Source organism: Vidua macroura, chromosome 1 (genome assembly GCF_024509145.1).
Source record: "Vidua macroura isolate BioBank_ID:100142 chromosome 1, ASM2450914v1, whole genome shotgun sequence".
Taxonomy (NCBI): domain Eukaryota; kingdom Metazoa; phylum Chordata; class Aves; order Passeriformes; family Viduidae; genus Vidua; species Vidua macroura.
The window spans coordinates 39,612,754-39,638,918 of record NC_071571.1 but is presented as its reverse complement, the minus strand read 5'-3'; the positions used below and the strand labels follow the sequence as shown (position 1 = coordinate 39,638,918).

Sequence of the window (26,165 nt, the reverse complement as noted above, 5' to 3'; positions counted from 1 at the left end):
AGAAAAATTTAAGAGTCAGTTTCAAGATAGAAAATTTTTTTTGTTAACAAATCTTACTCTGATTTAAGATAATATCTTCTCCTTCAGATCTTCAGCATTCTAATGAGTGCTCCTCAGTAATTTCTTACTTTCCTAATGTCTGGTATCAGATCTCCTCTTACCTCTTACCTTACTTGCATGACAATGACACTTTGGCCCATAAAGCTTGCAATTTACTGTGTAAATTGTTAATTCATATTTGTATCTGTGTGGATTTGGTTTGTTTTGTTTTAATTTAATATAATCTATCCCTTTTGTAAACCTCATGGTGTTCCATTTGTTTTATCTCAGGGGAAGGCCTTTCAGCCTCCCGCCACTCTTTGCGAACAGGTCTCTCTGCTTCAAATCTTTCCCTGAGAGGAGACAGCCGTTTGTCGGTTCTTCTCAGTAACCTTCTTCCTTCTTCAAGAGCTGGGACCCCGGCAGCCTCAAGGTGTACAACCCCTGTAACCACCCCTCAAAACACACCACCCTCCAGCCCTACCTGCCGCCCAACCACAAGTGCCCAGCCAAGCCCACTTCAGGGCGAGGAATTGCTGGTGTCACCTGCCAGTGATGATATCCCTTCAGTAGTAATCCACCCACCTGAGGAGGACTTAGAAGTGCAGGAAAGCCAGGAAAAGAAGACAGAGGAAAATATTGGCAAAACACCAGGCAACTATTGAAATTTAAGCTGTCCATGTGTGATGCTCTCTGCATCTGGATCACTTGCACTGCAATGTTTTTGGCACAAAGAAATATGATAACTATTACCTCTGCCTGCATGTTTGTTTCTTCTCAGTTGTGACTGTCTTCTTGTTTGGCATTTTTAACTTTTTAGCTTTTAACTAAAGCAAGCAAAAAATTCTTTAATTAACATTCATTTGTGTAATTAAAAAGGAATATGGTTTTAAAATCTAATATATAAGCAAAATGTCAAAAATGGTGGCCTTTTCCTTTCACTCACCTACAGTCCATAGCAGATTTTGCTTTGGTTTTGTCAGTGGTTGAGTCAATGTCTTAAACCAGTGTTGGATATCCTGAGATAGGTACAGCTGAAACCATGGTAAAGTATTAGAGGTGAATATGAAAAGAATTAGGAAGGATACAATTATCAGTAGCATCCATAGTTTAGTTGTATCATGAAGCTTTCAAGCAGTTTTATTTTTGCTTTTGGGCTTTTTAAAACCATGGCTGTTAAAACCAGCAGTAGTTAACTGATGAAATGGTCAGGTTCAGTTCACCTGCAGCTGTTTCTGGATAGTTGTCCACTAGTGCACTGCTTTAGCATCAGACACTCCATTCGTGTTTTGTTATGTTTGATATGCAAAATTGGAGATAGTACTTAGGAACTTGTAATTGTAGGCCAGAACTCAGCAATTTATTATTTTGTTATCTGCAAAGCTATTCTTCTTTATATGTAAAAAGGTATGTACGTGTATAGATAAGTTGAACGAAACTGTTAGAACTTTCCATCCTTTCTTGAAATGTTTTTAGTAAAAGTTTTATAACTGCATTCTGCATCCGTACTGTTATACTTGCTTTACTTTTGCAAAATTACCACCTATTTAGAAACTTCACAATTCTACTTGGCAGATTGTATTTTTAAGGGGGGGAATCATCTTTCTTTTTGGTCTTCAGGCTCTTCCTCCCCTTCCTAGAAATTTATCTTGCCAAAATCTAGCTTCTTGTAGGTTTGACTTCTTTAGGCCTGTGTGTGTTGGGAGCGCAGGGTCTGATCTCCCTTGGTTCTTCCTTCAGTTGAGGCTTTACTTGGTTTCTTCCTCACTTGTTTAATAAATAACTGTTACATTTAAGAGTGGAAATATGCTGACAGAGAAGAAAGAGGCTGTGGTTATCTGCCTTTTCACATTGGCAGCCAAATCACTGAAAAGGAAAGAAACTACATCATAGTTTCTTATCTTCAGTTGAAGTATAGAGGCCTCATCATTACTTAAATTCAGAAAAGCAAACACAAATCTCTTTTTGTGACTTCCTTATGAGAAATTAAGAGACTTCATGTGACGATAATTCTGTCACAGGTCACCTTCCAAATGTGCTTAGAAATCAGAAGTAAAATTATAGCTGTAATTGTTTTTCCAGTTCTCATTTCTCTGACAGGAATGACAGCATGCCAGACACAAGATCTTTAGAATCCAGGAGAAGGCAAATTAATAAAGCTCAAGTACATGATGTTATTACCATTGTCACTAGTAAGGCTTTCTACTAGAATCTCCCAAGTCATGTTCAAATCAGTTTTGTTCCTCATGCAGCTGTTTCTCATAAAGAAAAAAATCTGAAAGGGATGATTTCCCAGTTAATCCATGAGTTTTTTTAGAGAATGATAAACACCAACAACGAAGATATTTTTTGTTTTCTGGGGTTTCCCCTGCTTTTTTAGTTCAAGAAATCATCTGACCACAGAAAGACACGTCTTTTTCCTTCAATTTGCTTTTGAAAACATTCTCAGACTATGACTTCAGGACTGCAACTGGACCAGTTTCTGTCTTGGGAGTCAAGAGTCAAAGAAAACCCTGACAAGGAAGTCAACTTCCTGGTATTAATTAAGGGGAAAAAAAAAATCTTCCTGGTCCATTCCACTATAGGTTATGGTCTGTATTCACCTCTCCAGTAATTCAGAATACTGCAGCATGAATACATTTTACACATCTGTATGATTGAGTTTGGTTTGCCTCCTGTGAGCATGAGGAGCTGTGTTAATTTTCTAATCGGAGGTTTTTTTTCTATTTACATTCCTCTGTTATTTGCCTTGTGTTATTCAGACTTTTATTTTTTAGTTTTCATAAAGAGCTGGAAGGTTACTGAACTTAATGTGAGTTACTGTAAAGGAGGGAAAAGAGACACACCTTTGGTCTACCACTTAATTTTAATCAGCCAGTCATCAGTTCATAGTAAGTCAACTAGACAAAGGCTTCTCTTAATAATGTTTTTTAAATTTTGTCATCAGTTGAAGAGCAGTGTTTGTTTTCCCATCTTTGAACTGTTGAATAATGAATTCCATAGGAAGGGCTGGGAAGTGAGCTGTGTCACAGCTAAAAATCAACACCGTTAATTCACCAGCATCACCGAGGTTTTATAATGTCTGTGAACAACAGCAAAGAAGTCTGTTTTAAGAGGCCTTTTGGTCCACTGATAAATGTACTTTAAAACTGAGCAAAAAAACATTTACAACAACTTTCCTGTTACAGTATTTTCCCCTGAAAATAGTGATTCAGAGAAGTTTGCATATTTGCTCTCTAGTAGTAATATGAACTTTTTTTTTGCATTAGAGCTGCAATGGAATTTAGTTTTAAAAATTTATTTTAATTTCCTCAACTACAAATATGGTTGACTTCATATTTAGAAGATTTGTATTATATAATTTTTGCCTTTCTAAATACATTTTTTTTGAATAGTCATGCTTAGATGTTGAACTCATATATTACTCATCTTTTTCATATGAAACAGATGTGAGACAACTGTATGTAAACTTCTTGCATTCTTTTTTCTGTCGATAACGTTGATTAGATTTTTGTCATCACAGTATTAAATGTAGTTGGCTAGAAAAAGCACATGATCTTTAGTGAAGGTGTAGTTAGAAATATCTTGAGTTTGAGGTTTTATTCCAAGTTACTCAAGACTTACTCCACTGTAGTCTTTCAGAGGAGATGGAGTAGTCCATCTGCCTAACTAGCATCAGGAAGAGCGCTGTGTTTTTTAAGGATCCCCTCAGTAGCTTCAAAACAATGAGTTTCTCTGTCTTAGAATCTGAAAAGTACTTCTAAGTAGTTGTCCTTGAGTTTGCATCTACTGAACTGGAGAAGAGAGGGAAATAAGTTCTTTTATTAATGTGAGCTTTGGAATAGAAGTGTTTCACTTCTATTAAAGAAGATTAATTCATTGGTTCACAGTTTCTCTATAAATAGCAGATTGATGGATATGTGTAATGAAGGCAGGCTCATATGGAAATGCTTGCTCAGGTCTGAAAACTTGTGAGCAGTACTATCTTGGGAGAGCAGCAGTCTGTCCAACTGCAAGGCCAACAGAAAAGAAAATTATTCACACATGGTTTAGGATCAGACAAATATTCCTGTGTCAGTGCCAAAACTTGTGAGTCTTAACTGTGAGTGATCGGTGAAATTTTGAAGGCAAACCTTTTAGAAGAATCAGTATCACTTTAGCACTGAAACAGTAAATATTTCTGCTAATATGTAGAATCCTTATTCTCTGTACTTCTCCTTGATTGTCTCTCAGGTTTTTGTTCTAGTCTCTGCTTGCTCTTGCTCACGGTGCTTTTCCAGAAAGTGCAAGACGATGCGTTATGGCTTACCTTTCATCAGTTAAAAACATTTTAAGTTACCTGTATTGCTACAGAGAAGGGGAAAAATGAAGAATATCTAAACTTTTGTATTATGCTGCTCTTCTGCAACAGCTGTTTAATATTTCTTTCTAGTTCTACAAACATCAGCTCCTAAGCAGTTAAATACTTAGATCAGCTTATTTCATAGGTGATTGATGGTATAGTTCTTGTGAATAACATGTAAATCTTGGAGCAGAAGAGCAGAACGTGTTTTTGGTGCTGGGTTTTTTTTTTTTTTTTTTTTTTGGTGGTGTTTTTTTTTTCTGTTTTTTTTTCTTTTTTTTTTTTTTTTTTTTGTTATTTTGTTGTGTTGGCTCATTACTCGTGTATGTTAGGATTTATGAAGGAAATGACAGCCTGTTAACTTGATTTGGTTTTTGCTTCAGGAAAAACTACCCACACCACTTACGTCCCTTATGAACTGTAAGAATGAAAATTAGTGGTAGAGGCTTGGACCTGCATGTTTTTGTTGATATGATGACTTTTTGGAAGAGCTTTTTGAAAACAAATATGGGGATGAAATTAAGTGAATAGAGTAGTCATTTGAAATGCTAAAATAAGTCAAAATTGAGAAATTATAAACATGGGGGTATGCAAGTAGTTATGTGGCAGTAGTTATGATAGAACAGTAGCCTGAAGATAGCCAAAAAGGGTTTAATTTATATCTTGGCTAGAGAGATGCTTGACCTAAATACAAACTTTCTCCATGTAATACAATGTTTATGCTCCAGCCTTTATCTAGATGTGGTTTTGAAGGCATGTGGAAGCATGTTCTGTCACCACAGCTGAAAGGTCAAGTGTAGACAAGCAAGAAGGCCAAATGCACGTCTAGTGCATGTTAAACTGAACAAGCAAAAGCTCTGTAGTTCAAAAGACGGGACTTGGGCTTGGTTATGCATGCCTAGACCAGCTTTTAAATGTTACTTGGGTAGAGAGAACCACGATGCAATGTGGAATTCTGTGTGTATGGACACTTGGGTTACTTGCATTTTGTACCCTTTACTGAACCTGCAATTCAGTGCTGCTGGCTGTAGCAAGATAGATAATACGGTTTTGTTTTGGTGCAAGTGTTAGAGGGAAGCTGTATGTTGAACTTGAAAAACTTTATTGTGTGTGCTCTTCAGCTCAAGTGTATATTCCATATAGTAACATGTGATTGGATGAATAGTGGGAGCTTTGGTCTGTTGATTGAAAGCATGGTTTGCAAGCTGTCCTTCATGTAGTACACTGCTTACTTTTACAACTTAGTTAACTTTGTTGACTACATTCCTTGTAGCTGTAGCCTGAGGCTTGCTGACACTTTCTGCAATTGCAGTAACTGCTACACAGCAGACTACAGGTGTTTGCATTTGGTATCCGAGGATTTCTTAGTACGGTGAAGGTGCTATATACTAACTACTGAATCAGTTATGATTAAAATGCCAGCAGTTATTTTTTCTGCAATTAAAGTAGCTGATGTTTTCTGGTGACTGTTTTGCAAATGGCCATCATTTGGGGCAATACCTAATTTTTAAAATTATGTCCTTTTTTTGACAACACAGTGACTTATTAATGTTGCATTTATGATACTAATGTAGGGCACTTACTGAATAACGTGCACTTTTGCATTAAGCAAGCTGCCACATTGAATTTTGGTAGTGTTGCACACTCAGTTCATTTCCTGCACCATTTTGAACTTATCTCCTTTGTTTTAATTTAGGGCTGTTGGCATCTCCACAGTCAGCACCTGGAAATTTGGACACTGGGAAAAGTGGAGATGTTAAAGGTACTGGGACAGGAGGAAGCAGAGAAAACAGCACTGTTGATTTTAGTAAGGTAAGTAGCATTAAATACCTTAGTGTTTAGCATCAATTAACAATGTAACAAAAACTGCGCTGGTTGGAACTTCCCCCTTACTTACAACTAAGACATGTGTACCAGTGTACACATGAAATAGGTACTGAGAGATAACTTGTGTCACAATATTATCTAGGCTAAATGTGTCAGGTGTTTTAAAATTCTTCCCAGTGGAATACTTCTCAGTATTTTGGTAACATAAGAGTGCAGCTGCTGTAATTTCTTGTGCAGATGGAGATATTTACACATCTGCTATTCAAGCTCTTATGAAAGCAGTTCTATACATTGTGTTGTAACTTCTTTTCCTAGAACTTTTTGTTGGTTCCTTTTTTCTTTTTGTGAAGAGGGCTTTTAAGAAGAATTTGCTTTATATGTATGAGTTTCCTCTGCAAAAGTTGTTGTACATCTTAGTCATTAGAAACATGTAATACCACTTTCTGAAAGAGACCTTGTAAAAAATCTACTGGAAATCTCATATATTTCTTTCATAATATAAATTCACTGGGCAAGTTCCATTGTGGCTGTTACTATAAAGTTCAGTCAGAAGTGTCATCTGTACTGTGAAACACTGTGAGAAGATGGTTTTGCCAGGTTAAATAATTTTGTTTAAGGAAAGCTAACTTACACTGTAGTTCTAATCTAATCATGGCAGGTGCCATATATTCCTGCTTCTCTGTCACAGTTTTTATATTTTTGCTTGGCCTGTCCTTGTGTACACCTGCCTTGTCTCCTGTTGGACAGGAGTCAGCCTCCTGGCACTGTAGTTGTGGCACACTTGGTGTGGGACTCAAGAGGCCATCTGTAAGTTCTCTAGCTAGCAATGTCACTGGTGCTTGTGTGTGTGTGTATGTGAACACAGAGTTCATGTGCTGTACCATTTTCTAATGCACTTCTGTGATTATGTGCAGAAATGAAGGTGAAGATTTTCAGCCATCATAATTCTTTATGAATGAAAAGATGAACATACAAATTATTTTTCAAAATTATGACATACTTGAAATACATGGCTGTGAAATAACTTGCTGCATTCTAGAAACCATGTGTAATTACATGAACTCTCCTTACTTAATTGTGCATAGATTTTGTTAATTTATGTCCTATCATGGAATGTTTGTCATGATAATATTAGAAAGGTGATTATGCAGTTTGGAGTCTTCTAGAATATACTAGGTGTTAGTAATCTAACTTATAGAAAATAGTTTATTATTATTTGGCTGCTGGCTGACATTTTCTAAATGTGTTTGTCTTTTCTGTATTGTGGGATATTTAATTTGCTTTTTAATTTTTATTTGTAGCATAAATGTCTTGTAAATTCTGATAAACATAATTATGTTATGGAATTTCTGCTAAGAAATGTAAGGGATTAAACACTTGTTTCATCTTTGTATGAATAGGTTGATATGAACTTCATGAGGAAAATTCCTTCAGGAGCAGAAGCATCAAATGTATTAGTGGGAGAAGTAGATTTTTTAGAAAGACCTATTATTGCTTTTGTGAGGCTTTCCCCTGCTGTGCTTCTCTCGGGTCTCACAGAGGTTCCGGTTCCTACACGGTAAATAAATGCCTGGAAAGTCTGGCTTTACTTATGCAATAAGATAATATTATTTAAGATCTCAAATAGCTGTAAATTTTTATATATACTGTATTAAGCTCAAAAAAATGTAGATTTTGTTGAACATTATGTCAGTCATTTGCTGCAAAATTTGAAGGAATGAGATCTGCCACAAAATTCTCTGAATGCATTATATATCTTTATATATATCTCTGTATATACACATGCACATATATATATATATACACATCTATATACATGTGAAGATACTGTCTTAAGCAAGTGCAGGATTTTAAACTGAATGCTGATTTGGAGTAAAAGCAATGAATCTTCCAGGTTTGTGTTGACATTTGAAGATGGGCATGAAGATAGTTATAGTTCCCTTTGGTGGGACACAGCTTGTCAGTGGGGAAGAGCACACTAAGTCTGAAGGTGTGGCTAATCTGAACATCTGCTCTTTCTATACAAATGCTCTGCATATGAATGACGTAGGTGGTGAAAAACCAATTTTTTATTGTGTGCCCAAATCTACATGATTGACATTGGAGTAGTCAACCTGCCACTAATACATAGAAGCAGTTTTCAGTCTGCAATATGCTATCCAACCTGGTGCAGTCACCCCTGCTCCCCAAACCCAAGGATCTCACCAGTATACTGTGGGTATGTTTACCACAGATGTTCAAAATATCAAAATACAGGTCTCATGATAAAGGTAGAAGATCATTTCATCAGTCATTATGGATGACACTTCATTTTCTGTGCACATTGATGTATTGGGCTGTTCTGTGGTGTTTGGCATACTTTTGTATTTATGTTTTTTCGTGGATTTTTAATGTTTTAAAATGATCAAAGTGTTTGTTTACCTTTGTGATTTTCAGCTTGCGCACTCTGTTGAAGGGCAAAAATATATATATGTGAGAATCTGTGGAGAGTAGTTGGCAGGAGTGCTCATAATATTTTTTTGGAAAATTCCAAAATTTCTGCATACTGAATACTGTAGCTAAAATTACTCTGTCCTAAGTTTTTCAGAATGGTGTAGACTTGCAAATCTGGAATAGCATACTTGGATTCTGAAGATGCACTCTTGGTTTCAGTTAGGGTAGTAAACTTGCAAAGGAGACAGAAGTAAGCTTTTTGTATTATGAGTTGAAAGAAAGTGCTACTTTTTTCAGATGTGTTGTGCTTGGGAATGTCACTTTCATGAAATATAGGAAGAAGATTGTGAAACAAATTACTGAGGTTAACTCTTTTGGTTTGTATCCTTTTGAATTTATAAAATGTTTTTCCTGTTCAAGGTTTTGGTGAGATTTATGTTAGGCACTGTTACTGTGCAAGGATCTGCTAATACATACTGTGTCCCAACCCCCAGATTGGATCAGCTTCCCAGAATGTCACTTACTTTTATAGATGTTCAAATATCCAAGTTTCCTTCCTTTCCACTGACACGAGGCTAGGATATGACTATCTGAGTATGCCCAAGTGTACTGCAAGAAGTACAATAGGTGCATCCTCTGTGTGCCATGTCCAGTCACAGCAGGTGAGGGGCTTGAACTCTCATGAAAAGGTGATCATCAGGGAACAGGACATAGAGCTCCTAAGCTGCCACTTCAGGGGTCTTTGCTACTGGGAATGTCAGAAAGGCTTAGAATCCAGAGGAAATACTCGTTGAGCATTTCTAGTCTGTGTATTTCTGCAATCTCTAAGACATTATAAGAAGTTGAAAAATTAGGCTTAATTAAGAAGATATAGGAGTAATTTTGGCTCAGGATTTGAGTTCCTTACAGTAATGACTTTAAGCTGAATCTTTTTACAGCTGAATCTTTTTACAGTCTTGCAGCAATCTTTTAAGATTGTAAGCGGTGAAAATGGTATTTTTAATACCACTTTCACGTTAATAGCACTTAATACCACTTCACCACTAAATTTTCTTTAAACATTAATTTGAATGACCCACTCTTGAATATATATAGATAAGTCAGTTGTACTCATCTGTATTACTTGCTCTACAGGTTTTTGTTTTTGTTGCTGGGACCAGCTGGAAAAGCTCCACAGTACCATGAAATTGGGCGATCAATAGCAACACTTATGACAGATGATGTGAGTGATCTGTTTTAAACGCTTGTAGTTAAAGTCTAGAATGATGTATTTACCAACTGATTTCAGTAAATGATTTGGAGTAGTAGGTTAAAGAAAAAAACCCTCAAACTAGATAAATGAAGAACTGTAAACTTAATTATTCTTTGTGTTAGTGAAGTAAATAATGGTAAATTAACTTCCCTCCTTGTCTGTCTTGAAGAAATCCTAAAAATGCATTTCTGAAAAAATAATTGGCTTTGTGTAGATTTCATTTTTGTGTTAAATTGGTTAACAGAACTATTAAATAGAACTGCATTTGATATGAGTCACTGTATGTCAGAAAGGACAGAAGTGGCTGTGCAAGTGTTCAGGACACAAAGTTTTAAAAATGCATACAACTGAATCATCGTAGATTTGTTTGGTTTTTTTTTTTTTTTTTAATCTAAGCAAGGTCAGACAAATAGAATAAGAATTTTAATAGCCTTTTGAAGTCATATGCTTAGAGCACTATTGGTTTTAAAGACCACAGGAGGGAACCAGGACTTTTAAGAGTGTTGCCATCTTACTGAGTAAAATGAGGGTGTTTTAATTTTGACTTCACATTGAGCGCCACCTACTGAATTACTGATAATTTATAATGTTATCTAGCAGAAATGCAAGTACTGTTTACTCTAGAACAATTTGAAATTTGGTAATGTAAACTAGAAATTTGTCCTTTTGCAATTGGTAACAAGTCTGTGAATACAGTTTTTGTTCAGTATGAGAATTGAATATTAAAAGATTTAGTTGCAGCTTCTGATCTTTTTTAGATAGACTGATCTGATTTTTAGGAATATTCTAGATCACTGAAATAGAAAAAAAAAAACAAACCACAATTATTTGATGGTCTAAAAAGACCTGAGTAGACTTCAGAGATTTATATTAAAATTAGAAGATTTAATGATCAGATTTAATGGTATTTGGAGAATAACAATTCAGGTTTCAAATGTACAGAGCAATTTAGGATCATCTTATGCAAGCAGTTTTTTATAGCAAAATAGCTTTTTTTTTCTCTGTGTGTATAAAATGTATCTTGGAGTTCATGTTGTAGTATGTTGTAAAACAGTATAGTATTTTTTAGTACGATTGCTTTCATGTGCTTTTTAAGTATTCTTCTAAACTTAAAAATGCATTCTTATTCTTAATAAAAACTTGTGGTTTGGTTGCAAACTTATTTGAAGTATTTTTTGTCATGATTTAGCACAGCATCATGGTACAGTGGCTGTAGGGCAGAATTATTCAGACAATAGTACATGAATTTGATGTCCTGAATATTGAAGATTAACTTTTAATTTAATTTTAGAAATTAACTCAGTACTCATTTTGGATTTGAAGATAAAACTTCCATGTCTTATGGTCCATAGGAATGTGCATGCCAGTAGTTTTTAATTTAAAAGTATGTAAGTAAAGTAAAAGCCAAACTTTTGAGGACCTACAAAATATTTTCCATGCCTTTTAATCAAGTGTAATCATTATATAATGATAATCAGTTCATCTTCAGAAAAATAAAACACAAGTGAGTGTTGAGTACTTTCTTCTTGTAGGTTTTCCATGATGTTGCCTATAAAGCAAAAGACCGAAATGATTTGTTGTCAGGAATTGATGAGTTTTTAGACCAAGTGACAGTCCTGCCTCCAGGAGAGTGGGATCCATCTATACGAATTGAGCCACCAAAAAGCGTTCCTTCACAGGTAAAAGGAAAGAAAAGGTCCAGTCTGTCTTGTAGTGAGGGGGGCCTAAACTGAACACAGGATTTGAGCTGCTGAGTACAGAGGGACAATCACTACCCTCTTCCTGTTGGCCACACTCTTCTTGATACATGCCAAGATTTCATGGGCCTTTCTGGCCACCTGGCCACACTGCTGGCTCCTATCCAGAGGGCTGTAAAGCATCAGCAAAGTCCCCAGATCCATTTTGCAGGAAAAAGTGGATTATCCATTTAAGTTGGGGAAAAAAAAAAGAAATTAAGAAGGGGGAAAAAGGCATGATGAGTTTTCTACTATGCTCTTAAGTTAATTTTATTTACAATATTTCCTTTTGAAATACTGAAATGAGTTCATGTGAGAACTGGAAGAATTAGTGAGAAATTTTACTTGAGTTCGTGTTACCAAATTCTACAAGTAGTCTAGCAATGGTCAGCAAGAATATTTTAATTATTGTAAGCACTTCTGTTTGCATGCAGCATTCATTACAATGTTCAGTGTGTCTTGTGTAGCATATACTATTAACAGAATGTTTATGAAATAGATAAAAATCAATCATATTGCTCAATTGTGATGATGCAGCCTTAGAATGAGAGCTAAGGAAAGTGGATCCTGGGAGAGACTTCCTTCCCCTCCTCCCTCTTTACAACTTACTGGAATTTGGGCCTCCAGGATCAAAAGCAGGGGAGAGCCCAGTGCTTTTGGTTCAGGAGATTGACATTGATGTCAAGTCCTCTGGTGGTTTGGCAGAGTAGGTGGAATAGAATGGGGTGGTAACAGCAGTGCAGTCTATTCATGAATAGCCTGAGGTTACCATGTAACTTGTTTCCAAAATAAGCAGGGCTTAGGGTTTTTTGGAAGGCTGGCTCAGCTGAAAAATTTATGAGGAGCTGGTAAGCAGCTTGCTCAGCAGGGGAATTACTTCTCATTTATATTTCAACTAAATACTGTGTGTATCATAAAAAGAGGTGAGATTCTGATACATGTTAAACATTTCTGCTCTGGAAATGGTTGAAGAAAAAAGTATCTAAAGATTTCTGTCTCATGGTTGAGCCTCTACTGTGTTTTGAAAATCTAGACTTTGTTTCATTGTGTTTCAGGAATCTGTTTCTTGTAGCTACAGGGAAGATTAATACTGTTGTGCAAGGTACTAATAAGGTCTTCCAGGTAGTGGTGTACAGTTCCAGTCATCAGTTCTCAACAGAAGATTAGTTTGGAAAATGGAGGACTGCTGATGAACTGGGAATATAAAAAGGGTGTGGAAGACATAGAATTTGTGCACACTCTCTTTTAATTACACTTTTTAGTGTAAAGGCAGTCTCAAAGTATCTTTTTGCCTTTTTCCTTTTTATTCCTCCCATCTCTTCTGTAGGATAAAAGGAAGGCACCTAAATTTCCAAATGGATCTACTCTTACAGGAAAGGGTCTTAAAGAAGAAGGCCATCATGCTGGACCTGAACTTCAGAGAACTGGAAGGTGTGTTCACTTTCCTAAATGCTAGCTTCCGTAAAGAAATAAAAGTGATAAATCTTCATCTTAATGGTTGACATTTAAGCATTAAAAAAATCATGGTACAAGTGTCAGAGCACGTCCTTTGTCCTTTTCAAGTGTTGGATTCTTGCCTGTAAGTGCCAATCTGCTTAAAGTATTTTCAAGCCTCTGGCAATGTTTCTCAACACATTTGCGAAGGATTTCACATAAGATGCTGCCTAATTTAACTAACTGACTTTTAAAAGTTAGGCTTTAAATTTTAATCTTCAGGAGCATGCAATTATCATAATTACAGCAGGAATATGCAATTTTCAGTGTTGGGCTAGGTACTAAAAAATCCCATTAATGCAAACCTGTTTTATTAAGAGTATATGAAATGGAGCAATAAAAAGTGGCAAAAAGTAGTTTGGTATTGGTTAGCTTTGGGTTTTGGTCAGGTTTCTTATAGAGATAAAATAAAATTGAAGTAATTTCTTTCAGTTATTGTCGTTTTCTGTTAATTCTAAAATATTTGCTAAAGAAGTCTCCAACATTGAAAATACCTGGTTATGGTTAAACTTTAATATCTGAAAGGAGATTAGAGATTAAATCAACTGAAAAATTTTGGAGTATATGTACAGTGTTGTTATCCCCAGAATAATAAACTTCCAAATCAAATGCATCTTTTTCATACATTTGTGAGGAAGGCTTTACAACATTCGTGTTGATATTTACCATTGTGGCTTTGTTATAATTACCTTTTACTGGTTTTAAATTAACCTTTATTTGGTTTTGTAGACAGTATGTGGAGCTGAAAAGTTCATTTCTGCTCACAAAATTAGCTGTAGATAAGGCTTTTCTTTTTCTTAGGAGTGTTTGGGGTTTTTTTAATAATTAAAATAAAATATTTTTTTTAAAATTCAAATTAATATCTAGCATTTTGGAGTCTTTAAGATTTTTTAAAATTGCTCTTTAAATTCTTGGTATTAGCTACCCAGTTGAACTAAGTAGAACATCTGTGTTCTCCAGATAAGAACACTGTTAAAAATGATAGACTTATATTTATTGACGTAATCGTATGTATGTAGAGAATTCAAATGAAAAGCTACAACTGTATGTTGGAGTATTAATATTGAAATGTGATAATGCAGTGACCTTGGCTGAGGTTTAGTATATTTCTCTGTTCCATTGTTTTGAATATCATAAGACGTCTTTGACTTAAAGCATCATTTAGGTAAAATTGTTTGCAAAGTTACTTTTTCAGTATCTAGCCCATATATTAAAAAAAAAATGTAGTCAGCTTTTAAAAATGTGGGTAACCTGCTTGATTATATTTGGAATACTGCTGAGTTGGAATAGATAAGATTCTCATTTACGTTTTTAATTGTTATGCTTTAATCTGGATTATGAAGTAGCTAAATTGTGCCGGCAATAGGCACTGGCAGTCATGTGTAGCCCATAGTTTTAAACTAGCTAGAATCCTTCAGTGTACAGTTTGACGAGTTTCATCTCACCTATTTAGGCTTTTTGGTGGTTTGATACTTGACATCAAAAGGAAAGCACCTTTTTTCTTGAGTGACTTCAAGGATGCATTAAGCCTGCAGTGCCTGGCCTCGATTCTTTTCCTATACTGTGCCTGTATGTCTCCTGTAATCACTTTTGGAGGGCTCCTGGGAGAAGCTACACAAGGCAGAATAGTGAGTACAAAGAATGGTAGTGGCCAGGCTTTTAGACCTTCAGAGGCAAGTCACTGTGTGCATTTGTCTCATTTATTTATACTTGTATTTGAAGAATTTACCCACAGCACTTGATTAGCCTGCCCCAAAGCAGATCTTCCCCAAAAGGTAATTGCTATGGAAAATGTGGGGAACCTATGTGAACAGGAGAAGATGCACAAGGGAGGTAAAAAATGTTTATCCTGCCTTATTGGATGAATGCCTTCATGAATTGAGAAAAGGCTTGCATTGCCTTCTTTTTGGCTGCTTAAGCGTAATAAATAGCAGTAAAGGTGCACCATCCCAGTGGGCCTACTTTAGGCAAAGTCAGAGGCTCAAGGGGAATAGCCAAGAACATGTACTGGCCCTGAGTAGTAGGCCTACAAGGATGACAATGCCTGCAGTGTGTGGCCAGCAGTCCATTTATGAAACTGACAGGATATGTTTATGCTCACACTAATACATATGTTTCTCACAATAAAATGTTTGAGGTTTATCAGCAGAAAATACTCTTCATTGTAAATGACTCAAATGTAAACTATACGCATACAAAATTTTGGTAGTGTTATGTTGGACAGTAGATAATACCACCACCTTTTTCACCAGAATATCATTGCACTTCAGTTTTTGAAGCAGGGAAGAATTACTTAATATCAGCAGTCAATTGGCTTATGAGTAAACTAGTTTGAAGTGTATTTTCTGTTTTTAAATCTATCACAAAGAAACAAAGCTCTGTCCTTTTGTGGGAGGGAAGGATGTATTCAGACATGTCCTTTACAAATGCTAAGATTCTGTTGAAACCTACAATGTTACAAAATTCTTCTTGATACTTAGTGAAATTTTTAAGCTTGTACTATACTAAAATTTAGTTAACTGTTTTATCTCTTTCAATTATTGCTATTGATTCAGATATTCGTTTATTGATGTAGCACTTCAAGCTGATAGAAAATACAGAAATCAATCATGTCTTTTCTGCGTGCTGGTTTTCCCACTGTAAATGTAGGAATGATTACTAAAATGACTGTAAATTTTGAATATAGAACATGTATAATAATGAAAGTACCCTCCTTTCAAAGCTTGATTCTCAAACACCTTCTTTCTTTTAGCTATCTGGAATTGTTTGCGGGTTTGTTCCTGCCTTCAGATACTTGGTGTGCATCATTGAATAAAACATTTAGTTACTGCACACACATGTTCAAGCACAGTAGCTGACATTGTAAGGTACACAGTTTGTCTTTGAAACCTTCCCTCGCATTCTCAGAGACCATCACCTCCACAGTGCTCCTGTCCCTGCCACCCTGACTGAGAACCCCAAGGTTAATGCATTGACTAATCAAAAACACTAATTTGAAGGTAATAGAATGAGAGACTGGAATTAATTTTTTTTTCCGAATGTTATGATCAAAGGATTCATTTTCATTTTTAATAGCCCAGTTCAGCAAATCATTTTGACCATTTTCAGATGCTTTCCTGAATTGGAGCTCAAGTTTGAAGAATTCTGTTTTCTTAGGTTTGCATAATTTCAAAATAGCAAATGCTTTGAAGTTCCACCAGGAACACTCTAATTCCATTACAGGAATCTGTAATCCATGACTTCTCATAGTGGTAGCTAGTGTAATTAACTATTTTCAAGTAAATTTAATACAATTTTAGTATTTAAAAGTCCAGCCTCTCTCTTTTGAGGTGCATTGTAGCTGGGTATTTTTGGCAGAAAATATTACAGGGAAACACTTAATTCAAGAACTGAAGTAGATACCTTAATTCCTTGAAAAAAAAAATGCATTACCAGGTGGGACATTGGTTTACTGCTCATCTATTTTTGGTGTCATATATACATAAACCAATATTCTTCAGTAGTAATTCCCCCTGAACCTTTGCCTGTCAGCTTGGTTTTTTTTTTTTTTTTTCTTTTGTAATGCTTGGTTGACTGATGCAGGTTTGATACGGCACACTGTAGGTATGGTGCAATACAAATATCTGTTTTCTTTACAGAGACCATTAATTCTTTCTGTAAACAACATGTTGAGTAGCTATTTTCTTTTTTGTTTTTTTGTGGTGTTTTTTTTTTTTTTTTTTTTTTTTTTTTTGTTTTGGTTTTTTTTGTAAATTTGTATAAATGTTGGTATGCTTTTCCTCCAGAGCTGGCAGGACTAGTAACTTGTTCTCATGGTTTTGGATGGCTTTGTGTTTCTCAGGGGTGAAGTTTTCAAAATCTTGTCCATGGTATTGTTACTGCAAAACAGTATTAAGTTATTCTTGTCTCAAACATGGATATTAATTGCAATGTGTTTACATCTTGTCTTGTTCCTAAGTTAATGCATCTTAAAGCTATATTTATGAAGATAATGTTGCTAAATGCTAACCTGAAAGGCAGCAAAGTTACAGCATATTTTTTCCCCCCAAACAGAGTGCAATAGAGTCTCTCTTTGGAGCCTCATTAACTGGGATTGCCTATTCTCTCTTTGCTGGGCAACCTCTTACTATCTTGGGAAGCACAGGACCAGTTCTAGTATTTGAAAAAATATTATTCAAATTTTGCAGGTAAGTGATGTTTATATTGGCTTGATGAACTTTTAAACATTCTAGCCTGTTACAATAGCTGTGATTGAAAGCAGATGCGCAGTAAATGTGTATGTCCATGAAGGTGAATACAGTGACAAGAGACTGAGAAATTGATACAGTTTGGTAAAGCTGTGAGGCACTGGCAAACCTGAATGAGAAAATTAGTGATAAGAATAAAAGTTATATTCTGACTGTGTGAAGTTGTTGGCTTTGCTTCTGCAGGGGTAAGCAGAGATCGATCTACCCTCTAGGAGAAACCATCTGGGTAGTTCTGGAGAGACTCATCCCCATGATGCTTCCCAAGCTAGGTAGTTGCACTGTCAATCCTAGAAACACCTTGCAGTGTTGCTTTGCTTTGGTGGGAGATGAGACAAAAAAAAATTTCTGCTTCCTTCAGAGCTAATATCAAGCATGAGAAAAGTGCTGAATACCTACGAAGCTTGGCCTTAATGTCTTCTCAAATAGAATGTAATACAGATGGGGTTTGGCTCAGTTAATGCTTTTGTTTCTTTCTTCACACAGGAATTATGGTCTTTCCTACCTCTCCCTGCGAACTAGCATTGGTCTGTGGACTGCATTTCTATGCATTGTGCTTGTAGCCACAGATGCCAGCAGCCTTGTGTGCTACATCACTCGATTTACTGAGGAAGCTTTTGCAACGCTCATATGCATCATATTTATTTATGAGGCATTGGAAAAGCTTGTTGATTTGGGAGAAGTGTATCCCTTCAATATGCACAATGATTTGAATAAACTGACTTCATATTCGTAAGTACCAAGTTTCTGTTAATGAAATACATAGGAACATATAGGGAGACATTGTTTATTAAATGGCAGTGGGTGCCACTTCCAGGAAGGGGTAGGAGGAATGCTAGGAGTGGTATGGGTATGAGAAACCTCAAAACAATTCTATTCAGGAAGCTGTGGAATTGAATTTTCTGTGTTAGCTATGGGTGATTGGAAGGGATAAGGAGCTGTGACAAAGCCTGCTTTAATACAGCTTTACTAAAGGTCAGAACAGGACTTCTGCCTTTCTACTTCTAGGAAGTATAATTTCATGAAATAAGATGAGTTGGCTTACCAGCTCACACCTGCCAGATGAAGATGCTGCTCACTGTTGCTCAGAGAAAACTGCTATTTTCTCATAGTTTAAATGAAATAATTTAAATGTTAGTCCTCCCCTCCTGTTGGAGAGGTGCATCTTCCAACTTCAGTTGTACCTGTGTGGTCACAATATGGGTGAGGGACCCTCAACGAGGTCATGTTTGTGCCCCTGGGGTGAGGGTCCCTGCTTGTGGCACTGGGGCAGTCATTAGCTAGTTGGAGAGCAGAATACTCACTGTCCTGCTGGGCACCCTCTTCTTGCACAGAGGGTGTCTTCTAGCAGTGTCAAACCAGGTTTGGACTCCTGTGTTTCCCCTCCAGGATCTCTGCTCACTTTTACAATCATTCAGTGCTTCTTCAGTACTTTCTACCAGGGGGAAAGGGCAAACAGTCAGACTGCTTCTTGTATTCCGTTCACACTTGACATTTACACTCATTTTCCTGTCTTAGCCGCTGTTAAGACCAGGCCACATTGCCAGGAGTGGGCTGTGAGAGGACACTCACTTCCTTATTTTTCCCTTCCTTCCATTCCCTTCCCATCCTTCTGTTTCAGTGGTTCTGGGTCCTCACTGAACTTCTGTGTGGGCATGTTAAATCCACTGAGCTGGCAGAAACTGTACTGTAGGTTTTCGGACACTTTCCACCTGATTGTGTTTTGCCACAGGCAGGCCGTGGGGGTGGAGAGGGGAAGGTGGGATTTTAATTTGGTTTAGGTCTCTGGTTTTTGGGACATGCCACAGTGTTCAGCTTGGGTTTGTCCTGCATTTTTTTCTCTCACAAAGCTGTAGGAACATCCAGCTGTTCACAATTGCTTTCTTCCTCCTTTCCCTTTCATTTTCTCTCCAGTCTGTAACCTCTAGTGGGGAAAAGCATGCAGAACAAGCATGTTTAGTTAATTGAGCCACAAGACAATCTCAAATACTCTTATATTTTCTCTCGTTGTGGGTTTTTTCCCTTTCTCTTTCTGGATTTCTGCTTATCTACTTGGCGGCTTTATCTTCATTGCCTTTGTTGAGAAATTTGTCAAGTCTTACATCAGCATGCTTTTTAATGTTGCTGCCTTGACCAACAGCTAATTATGCTCTGTCTCATCATGCTTATTGTTGCAATTCCTTTCTCTTCTGATGATTCTGTGTTGGCAACTGCTTTGTAGGAGTTACTACTTTCCTTTCCCATTTTCTATTGCTGTTAGATTAGAATTCAGTTAACAAAAAAAAAATTTTTTTTACTTAGTATTTTATAAATTCCCCAAACATTGTGCTTTGCAAATCTAAGTTCTTTTTGCCCATGAGCATTTAATGTTTTTTCCTTCTTTACCTTCACGCCACCAGGATGCAGAATTTCCCTTCTGTGGTTCATTGGGTTTTTTTTTTTTTTTTTCAGTGTCTTCACTGAATCTCATAGAAAAAGGAGACTTACTTCTTGCTTACTACCTCTTTCTTCTCTTCTACGTAAACGTTTATGTGTTAAGCTTACCTGTTGGTGTAGTTGAATAGCTTTATTTGAAAACATCCCATTAAATCAGTATTCAGTCCACTGTGTTTTGGGGTTTTTTTTAATCTGATGTATACTTCTGTCAACCTGTCTGACAGAAAGGATTCTGCATTGCAAGTTTGCAAAATGCTGCAATAGGGAAGAGCATTTTTACTTCTACAAAAATATTCCTAAAAAGTATGTATACAGTTGCTTTAAAGCTGAGCACTGTAAGCATTTATATCTTCAGTTAGTTCACTACATACTCAAATATGGTGTCTTACTTGAGGGTGACCCGATTGTTCATTTCCCCCACCTTCTCAATAGTCCTTGGTCATATGATGTAAGGAAAAGCCTTGTACTCTGCTTCTTCCGTAGAAGTTTGGGATAAACTCTGGTTTAAACTCTTCAGGATTTTTGAATTTACTTCAAATTGCTGCATTTTGGCACATACAGCTTAAAAGCATGTAAACTTTTCTCCTTCCCTTCAGATGTGTGTGTTCTGAGCCTGAGAAACCAAGCAATGAAACATTGCGTTTGTGGAGGAGTATGAATAAGTCTGGTGCAGATATAGCATGGAGTAATCTTACAGTTTCTGTGAGTATCTGAAACTATGTGTATGTATCTGTGTATGTGCATATGCATAAAAAATAAATACCTGCATGGTACCAGTGTTTATTACATTTTTTCATCTGATTTCTTTTTTTAACTGAACCTGGACTGTTTTCCTTAAAACCGTATTTTTGAACTCTCTTAATTTCTTCCATAAGGCTTTACACAGTCATTGTCAAGGACTAGATAAGTAAGTCCAAGGAAGTAAATGCTAATATAAATGCTTGAGGTAGCCACCTTAATGCTCTTAGGCACCACAGTAATCTTCCTGCAGGTGAACATGATGAGGTGAATAAACAGGAGTTTGCTTTCTTCCAGTTCCTGAAAGAAGTATTTTTAATATGATGTGATGATGGAATTTGTAATTGAAGTATGGTAGTAAACACATTTCATTAGTTTATTAGACATTGGTACAAAACTCCCAACAGAATCAAAGGAACTACCTAAATATTGATTGAAAGAAAATAATTATTTGAAATTGAAAACAACTATTTAGAATAGGCTCAAAAATATTAACTTATGAAGTGGATATTTTATACCAATATCTAATTTTGTGTGTAGGTGAAGAGGAAGAAAGTTACCATGTGCAAGTGCTCTGGAAAGCTTTTAGAGAGAAACACTTTTGCTGATAAGTAGTTTCTTGGGCAGTGTGCAGTGGAATAAATGCAGCTGTGTGCAGCCACTTTGCTTACACTGGCATCTGATTCCCACCTGCATCTTGAATGATTTGGATTTGCTGCTGTTTTTGTTATGCTTGCTGGGTTGGCCATCTGAGGCTGTCTAGAATAGCAGTGGATATCTGTGTATGGGCGTAGACATTCACACTAAAGCGCCTCTTTTGCACAGCAGAAATTCCATGTAAAACCTCAGTGCTTTGCTTGACTTGTAGCAGGACTGTTTATGTGCTACCAATGGCTCCTAGTTTACCCTAATCACTTAGGATGGCAGTTTCTTTTGAACTTAGTTTTTATATTTCCTTTATATTTATTTTTTATTTTATATGTCTTTTCATCTATATGCCTTTACCTATAAAGAATCTTTAGTCTTGCCCGAGAGACAGAACTGATCTGGGATTTGGTGTTATCTTATAACCAAAGTAGATTGTTAAAAGGAAGAGCTTCTGCCATAAGATAAATTTTCAATGAATTAACTAATAAATTAGGTTAGTGCAGTGCTGCTTCCAGCTACTTGAATTATTGGCTTGTTGTATCCTTGTACTCTGGGTATCTACCTGAACTTTTTGCTTTGCATTTCAGTAAGTTTTTTGATAACTATCACCTGACTTTGTTTTCTTTTTTACTTAAATCCATTATTTATGATGCTTTCCTACTTTGTTAGAAACTTTTTCTTATGATTTGGATAATCTTATTTTTTAAGACTATGTTTTTTCCCTTAACTGAACAAAACAAAGTCAGAGATAGGAGAAAATGCGGAGATCCTTTTTTATGTTTGTTAGCTTAAGGTTGATGTTGGATATTCTACTTTTCCCGGGCAATCTTTCAGTGCTTTGAAAAACAGAATAGATGTAATGCAACTGTGAAGAAGTTGTTTCTTCTTGGGCATCTCCCAGCATTTTGAAATAATCAGCGGTGGCTACTGTGGCTTTTCTGGAACAGACAGCACACATGTCTGGCTTTTTCAGGGTGAGGTAGTGATGAAGGAAGAAACCTCCTTTTTGGAATTACGAACTTTCTCAAATGTGTTTTATGTAGAAAAGTTGGAAGCTTGGTTGAATGTACAGAATTAATAAAACATAGACATATGAAGAGCTTTTCTCTTTGCAGGAATGTTTAGAATATCATGGTGTATTTCGTGGATCAGCTTGTGGCCATCATGGACCATATATTCCAGATGTTCTCTTCTGGTCTGTCATACTATTTTTCGCAACATTTTTCCTCTCCTCTTTCCTTAAGAAATTCAAGACCAAACGCTATTTCCCAACTAAGGTAATCCTGATTAGAGACTAGACTATTGTTACCTTGTAAAATAAACCTTGGTATAATTTAATGGAGTTGAATTCTGTCTAGAGAGATTTATTTTAAGACAGGAAAGGAAATTAAAACCCAAAATTCAGCTAATAATTACAAAATTTAGGATATCTGAGGAAAGAAATCATCTGCAGAAAATTTGGTGCTTACTCTGTATTTTTGTAGAGTTAAAACAAAATATTCTAAACTTTGAAAGACCTAAGCAGTCCATCTCCCCACATGAGTCAGTATTGCCAGGTATCATTAGTAGAGACAATATTGCTGCTCTTTTCCTCACCTAGCCATACAAAACAATTAATTACTTTCCCTAAACTACTGATGTCTATTGGGTTTTGAGTGGTTCCTCAGGGGAGTACTATTTCTAATAGATGTTAATGTTATCATTCTTTTTAAACTGATTTATGTAACTTCTGCTAGGCAAAATGAAGTGCTTAGATCTGCTATAACCTCAGCTCATCCCTGTAATGTCTTCCTAATGTTTAAGAAAGTTATCTTTGATAATATGAAAGTATTGCAAATTACCTGCCTCCTATGGATTAAAACATGAAATGTATGAATATTGCTGACCTAAGGTACCAGGGACTAGCTGTGATGGCTAAGCCTCCTAATGGGATTGAGGGGAGAAGGAAGATTGATGGAGTTATTTAAAGTAATTTGCCTCTTGCAATAGATCACTTTTAAATGAGTGAACAGCTGTATAGAATACTTGTCTTCTGCAACTTCATACTATGCGGGCAGACAGCTTAAATTTTAAAGTATCAAGAAAAAATAGATAATGTTCAGTGGTGTGGCATAATAGAAATAAACTTCACTTTTAATAAGGGAGAAAATCGTCTTTCTACACATGCAAATTATAATAGTAAAAAAGCAAGACTTAACGCAAGTCTGTTCTTTACAGGTGCGTTCCACCATCAGCGACTTTGCAGTATTTCTGACCATAGTAATCATGGTTTTGATTGACTATCTTGTAGGAGTACCTTCTCCTAAGCTTCAGGTTCCAGAGAAGTTTGAAGTAAGAAACAACACCTTTTGAAAAACATAACTTTTAAAATTATTGCAGTTTTATGAACAGAAGAACAATCGAGTTGTAGAGAAACAAAAATTTCTCCTTTCTGATTACAATGTAGTTGATCAAGTAGTTTCTCTTTCTGTGTTTTGGATGTTTGTCTCATCTAACAGGAGAAATTATGTTTTATATTATTACTGAAAGGGAAGCATTCTTTTGTGCAAATGTACAAAATGAAGTAATTGAATGGATTTGTTTTAATTTTTTCCATATAAATGTCATGTTCACCTGTAACAGCTAAATCAGTCTTTTGGTCAAAACCGTTGGGAAAAAACCTAAACATAGACTTAAGAGACTGATCTGTTGTTCATTTAAACTGTTTGTAGTTATAAAATCTGCATTCTATTTAGTAATTTAATTCTCATTGTTGATGGGTTTTTTTTGTTTGTTTGTTTGTTTTTTTTTTTCAGCCCACTCGAAAAGACCGAGGATGGTTCATTGATCCTCTTGGAGGCAATCCTTGGTGGACACTCTTGATTGCTGCTGTTCCTGCTTTACTCTGTACCATTCTCATTTTCATGGATCAACAAATAACAGCTGTTATTATAAACAGGAAAGAGCATAAACTGAAGGTAAAAGTCTAATGATGTGCAAGTCAGCTTACTTAAAATCAGATTCATTCTGCAAATTTGTGAAATTACCATCAGCTGCTAGATATAAATAAACTAATCAAGAACAAATATAATTTTGTGCATACTCTCAAAGTATCTGACTTTTGTAGTTGTAGGTTATTCATCTGCTGAGTTTGAAATATGATCATATAAATAGAAAGTTTTTCAAGTTATTTATTTGCTTAATTTTACAGAAAGGCTGTGGTTATCATCTTGATCTGCTCATGGTTGGTATTATGTTGGGAATATGTTCTATCATGGGCTTACCGTGGTATGTTGCTGCAACTGTCCTGTCTATAAGTCATGTTAACAGCCTGAAAGTAGAATCTGAATGCTCAGCACCAGGAGAACAACCAAAATTTTTGGGAATCCGGGAGCAGCGAGTGACAGGATTGATGATTTTTGTGCTGATGGGGATGTCAGTGTCCATGACCTCTGTGTTAAAGGTAAAAGAGAGTTTTCCCAAAATATTTACTTTGTGTTTTGATGTTGTGATTTAGCATTTCATAATGTGAGAAAGTTCAGTTATGTTAAGTAAGATATGCCTGGATTCATTCTCAAATTGCTTTTCTAGTAACAGATGTTAATTGAATAGAAACAATATGGAAGGATGCAAGAAAATGAAATCTGAGAGAGCTAGGAATGTAGTGAGTAGTGAAGAAAGCAACCTTTTCCTGTGTTATGTGATTTTCTTGCCAGCTCTTTTTTAGATTCTTGAGTTCATGTTACCTAAAAACTGCAGTTTTTATTTGAATGTTTAAATGAAGAGAGGAAAAGGAGTGTGATAAAGAAGTAAAGTTACTTGAGCAGAAGTAATAGAGTGTAGCAGAAGGAACAGAAACATTGCTTTAAAAGGGAGAAATAACATTTTTCACTTCTTGTTTTTCTTGTTTCTTGTTTACTAAACTTAATTTGATTTTTAGAATGCCAAGATTATTTTGTGCATCATCACAGTGTAATGGTGATTTTGCAGGTTGTGTTGTAGCATCAGATTACACTTCAATATCTTAATTTATATCCTTAGTGACCTTTCAATGACTCTATTGGAAGAAAATTACTTAATTCAGTTGGATTTTGCTCAGATTTACTAAAATTTGTTCAACTTCTACTTTGTTGTTTCAAATCCAGTAGTTAAAAGGAGAAACGAAAAAACCATATTTTTCTTGCCAGAAATGTAGATATTGCATAACTGCTGATATTTCTAAAGAACTTTGTAAAAGTCTGTTTAAACAAAGACAGATCTGAAGTAATTTCATAAGAAATATAGCTTCTCAAATTTAGATAATGGGAAATAATAATCCTGTAAATATGCAGCTGTAGTTTAATAAGTAGTTATGTATTATAAATTTTAAATAGTTGACCATTTGTATGTCCATTAAAGAATGTAAGGGTCTGAAAATAAGGCCATAGCAGTTACTAAAAAACAGTATTCAGATTTGACAGTCTCTTATTAAAAAGTTACCATGAGCTCAGCTGTATAATGTGAATAATGAGAATCAAAAAATAACTTGATTATTTTCACTTAAGTAAAATATAAAAGTAAAAAATAACTTGGTCTGTGCCTGTCACTGATATGGACTGCTCTCTTATGTCATGTTGATTCCACTTTTAAGTATGGGTGTTTTTTCCTCCCCAGTTTATTCCAATGCCAGTTTTATATGGTGTCTTTCTTTACATGGGAGTATCTTCATTAAAAGGCATTCAGGTAAAGTCTAATTTTAACGAGCAGTTTGCTTTTGTTTAACACTGAATGAAAAGGAAACCGTAACACCCTGCATTATGTGAGCCACAATAAAGTTGTTCCATATTGTCTGAATAGCACGTAGGATAATTTCCTGAGTATCATGTTCAGGTATTTGTTCTTACAATATTATGTCTTCACTTGTCAGTTCTTTTTAATTTATTCTTTCAATAGTGTAGCTAAGGAACAAGTTTTCTGAAATATTCTGGAATTTTTTATTATTAGTGGGGGTGGGTGAC

General features: G+C 35.8%; 1 protein-coding gene across 5 annotated transcripts in view; it reads left to right on the top strand.

The window, feature by feature from the left end:
* Window positions 1-26,165, top strand: part of SLC4A7 (solute carrier family 4 member 7) — a 92,286-nt gene that overhangs the window by 54,934 nt on the left and 11,187 nt on the right. For all 5 annotated transcript variants that reach the window (XR_008436100.1, XM_053972333.1, XM_053972323.1 and 2 more), the window contains exons 7-20: window positions 6,078-6,193; window positions 7,609-7,766; window positions 9,776-9,863; window positions 11,426-11,572; window positions 12,957-13,060; window positions 14,577-14,751; window positions 17,177-17,310; window positions 17,854-18,099; window positions 20,400-20,505; window positions 22,305-22,466; window positions 23,407-23,520; window positions 23,985-24,146; window positions 24,380-24,631; window positions 25,822-25,890. Coding sequence is in view for 4 of the 5 variants with exons in the window: in XM_053972333.1 (XP_053828308.1) it covers window positions 6,078-6,193; window positions 7,609-7,766; window positions 9,776-9,863; window positions 11,426-11,572; window positions 12,957-13,060; window positions 14,577-14,751; window positions 17,177-17,310; window positions 17,854-18,099; window positions 20,400-20,505; window positions 22,305-22,466; window positions 23,407-23,520; window positions 23,985-24,146; window positions 24,380-24,631; window positions 25,822-25,890 (2,033 nt within the window). In the remaining variant the exon portion in view is untranslated. The remainder of the gene's footprint in view (window positions 1-6,077; window positions 6,194-7,608; window positions 7,767-9,775; window positions 9,864-11,425; window positions 11,573-12,956; window positions 13,061-14,576; window positions 14,752-17,176; window positions 17,311-17,853; window positions 18,100-20,399; window positions 20,506-22,304; window positions 22,467-23,406; window positions 23,521-23,984; window positions 24,147-24,379; window positions 24,632-25,821; window positions 25,891-26,165) is intronic.